We start from the raw sequence: 3900 nt of genomic DNA on the forward strand, positions 1-3900 counted from the left end.
GATATTGCGAGAAAAAATCATGAAAACTCCATGAAACATACAGCCAAAACCTCAGCAAAACATAACCCAAAACATTAATTTCTAGTAGTAAAAACGCAGCAGCAGCAGCTGTTTGAAGAACACAAAAATTGTTCCTTTTGCACACTGTTCTTCTTCCACCTTAAACCCACACAAAGCAGCTGTAAACTCCACCGTAGAACAGCCCCAAAATACTCCAAAAAGCTGCGAAAATCAGCAGCAAACAGTCCGAAACGCCGCGACTTTCTCACCCAAAAACAGTCGAAAAATTCCAGCTGAAACCTGCTACTGAAATCGCTCAAAAACAGTCCAGAAATTTGGACCAAGAGTAGTCAAACCTTAGCGAAAAATGGCCATAAGATCTGCCGCAAAACTCACCCCAAAACATCACTCAAAACAGCCCTCGTAACTTCTGAAAATCAGCCAAGAACAGAGCTTAAATTCTTCCAAAACGCAGCAGAAAAACGACCTGCAAATATCCATGAAAGCACACCTAAATCCAGCCCCAAAACAGCTGCCAAAAAAGTCCAAAACGCTGCTACTTCCAGCTCAAAAATAAAAATACCAAAACTAAATACATAATGACACAAGTAATTACTTTCGTTGATATAAAAATAACAATATTTAATACACAGGTAATTACTTATGCAACTGCATAACTCCCCATCCTTATTCTCTATGAGATGCCAGAGCAAGCTATCATCTACAATTTTTACAACATTTTGTTGCAGCTAATCTTCAATATACTACTTTTAACAATTAAAAAGGACATAAAAGCACATGTATTGAATCGTGAAGTAGCGACACAGAGAATAACACCTTTTCTTCGCTCAATTCAATGTCGCATAACGTAATATTTAGAAATTAAATATAGAAAATAGAGAAATTGACCATTGAGAAACTAGGCTTGGGATTTCCTTGAAGGACCACCATCATTAAACGACATCACTCCACCTAGCAAAATAAGGTTTGTGAATGGAAAAGATGGCACGAATTAAAATTAGAATGTTAATTATGTTTTAGAAACAGAAGAGGAAAAAACATCTAGCTATCTTATAATGAGGATATGATATCATAAGTACACATACAAGGTAGATATCCAATCACCTTAGAAAGCTGACATTGAACATCATCTCCAGTACTAATTCCAAATTTGAAGAAGTGGTCAAGTTTAACCTCCAGTGACAATCCCCTCTTTCAAATCGACATTGCAAAACTAAAAAATGCAAAAAATAAGAAAACGAAAACAAATTGCATTTACTTAGTCGTTCCGAATAGAATATTGTAAAAGCCAGCTTATAATCTGTTGCAATTAACATAACTGAACAGGAAAGGAAAAAAGAAAAAAATTGTACATGATATTCTGTGCTTCTTCACAAATGCGATGTAAGAAGTCCCGTTAATCCATGTTATGGCAAATCCTGACAGATCTGTATTTGCAACATTTTATGAAATGTTAATTTATATATAGAATAGAGAAATAGAGAAAGATATAAAAGAAGAACAGAAAAGTAAAGCGTACCTACTACATGTTTCAGATATCTTATCAACAGTTATTGTCGCACTTGGTTAATGAAGCTCAGCAACAAAAGTAGTACTTAAACCTCAAAAAAGACACTGATTATCTTTCGAGTGTCAGACTAAATTTCGAAAAACTTCTTTAAATACAACATTTGTAGCTTCATTAGTTATTTGCCCATCGTCATCACAAACCAAAATTTTTAATCCTTTTTTGCTTGTCACCCGAGAAAGAGCAACATATAGTTATCCATGTGTAAAAACTGGTTTCTTCAAAAATAATCCCACATGAGACAATGACTGTCCTTGACTTTTGTTGATTGTCATGGCAAAAGAAACGATAATTGGAAATTGTCTTCGCTGGAACTTAAATGGAGTTCTAGCATCAGATGGAGTCAATGTCATTCTTGGAATAAACACTTTCTGTCCGGCCATCTGTCCAGCTAACACCTTGGCTTCAATAACTTGATTTCCAAGTTTAGTTATGATCAATCTTGTTCCATTACATAATCCTGCTGACTGGTCAATATTTCTTAATAACATTACTGGAATACCAACCTTTAGAGTAAGAGCATGATTTGGAACTCCAAAACATTTAATTGTATTTAAGAATTCAGGAGTGTGTACATGTTCCAGTGTTGAATAAGTATTGTCAGAGCTGCAGATTGTATCGGAACTCAAATATGATTTCTCATAACTTTGATTAAGAGAAATCATATATTCGTTGATTGATTCCACCATATCAAGAGTTGGAGTAAGAATGACTCTTTGCTGGAGGTATCATATATCATTGCAACGATTGTTGAAATCCGGATATGTACTTTCTACAATTGCATATGTTGGATCAACAGATTGTTTTATCAAAAGATCATTTGGTATTTGGACTTTTTCATTGCCCTCAACAGAAGTACCAACTATACCATCGCCAATTACCAAAATCCAATCTGAAAAAACTCTCAACTCATCTAGATGTGTCCCTATTTCATTACATTGCAATCTCATATTCTTTGTTAACTTTAAGAGTTGACAGTGAGACCACAAATAAGAAGAATTGAGAGAAGCATTAACAATATCTTGTCTACTACCTTTTGGAATAACAGGTAATATTTGTCTGAAGTCACCACCAAGAACAATTGTTTTACCTCCAAATGGTCGGGGTAAATTGGATGCATCTTTAAACCTAAGAATATCTCTTAAAGTTTTATCAAGAGCTTCAAAATAATATCTATGCATCATGGGTGCCTCATCCCAAATAATCAACTTTGCCTTAATAATTAAATTTGCTAAAGGAGTACCTTGCTTGATATTACATGTTGAATCTTCAGTTACATTTAGAGGAATCACAAATCTTGAATGAGCTGTTCGACCACCTGGTAACAACAAAGATGCAATGCCGCTAGATGCAACAATTAACACAATATCTCCTCTAGATCTTATGGCAGAAGATAGAGTTCTCCAAATAAAAGTCTTGCATGTTCCTCCAAAACCATATAAAAAGAAAAATCCACCTTTGTCTTCGTTCACATCTCTCATTATTTTTTCATAAACTGACTTTTGCTCATCTGTCAAATTCTTTACCAATTGTTGATGTTCCTCTGCCAAAGTGCGTTTATTATAATGCAATTCATCCCGTATTAATCTGTTATTGTTGTTAACTTCTTCCTTATTATAAACAGGCCTTGGCATTGTTGGAAAATTCTGGAAACTTCTTCCACAGCCTTTCAAAAAAATTTCAAGCTTTTGCAAACAACGATTTTTCAATTCTTCATCTGTTAGGTTAGCTTCTGAAATAACATTAAAATATAAAAATAATTAAATACAATGAAATTGTAATGTTTAGTTTAGCCACGTCAAATTAATAATAAGATTAACGAAAAAGTATAGTGTTAAATAGTAGTTTACATTAATTTAAAGCACATTTAACGTACATAGAATTTGAAGTAATAATATAGTCCAAACCATGTGGTTCATTTTATTTTTAAAAATTACTAATAATGTGAAAGATGCATTTTATTATTCGTAATGTATCCAAAAAATCAATTTTGCTATCCAAAAAAATTAATTTCAATATTTTCAATTAAAGTAGAGAATGCATAAGAGCGATTATAGGCTTTCCCGAAGCTTTAGGACATTAAATATAATGCATTAATTTTCCATTAGTATTTATGTCTAGAAAGTATAGTAAAAAGACAACATAACAAAATATTGTTTAACGAACATTAAGTTGTTGAGTAAATTTTGTATGAAGTTGAAAAACAAAAAAGAAGAAAGAAATGAACAATCAGATTAATATGAATGAAGTAATTAATAAAGTTAAGCAAATCGGCCATACTTCATAAGTATCATATCATAATTCGAAATTGT

At 32.8% G+C, this 3900-nt stretch overlaps 1 protein-coding gene across 1 annotated transcript; it reads right to left on the bottom strand.

Annotated features, from left to right (window-relative positions):
* Positions 1 to 844: 844 nt before the first annotated feature.
* On the bottom strand, positions 845 to 3222 carry LOC104219188 (uncharacterized). Its single transcript, XM_070147173.1, has 4 exons — positions 2832 to 3222; positions 1374 to 1448; positions 1126 to 1234; positions 845 to 972 (listed from the first exon to the last, which is right to left on the bottom strand). Exons 1-4 carry the CDS (start codon positions 3220 to 3222, stop codon positions 954 to 956), a joined length of 594 nt encoding a protein of 197 aa, XP_070003274.1. The 3' UTR covers positions 845 to 953.
* Between the last annotated feature and the right edge of the window lie 678 nt (positions 3223 to 3900).

This window comes from Nicotiana sylvestris, chromosome 5 (genome assembly GCF_000393655.2).
Source record: "Nicotiana sylvestris chromosome 5, ASM39365v2, whole genome shotgun sequence".
Taxonomy (NCBI): domain Eukaryota; kingdom Viridiplantae; phylum Streptophyta; class Magnoliopsida; order Solanales; family Solanaceae; genus Nicotiana; species Nicotiana sylvestris.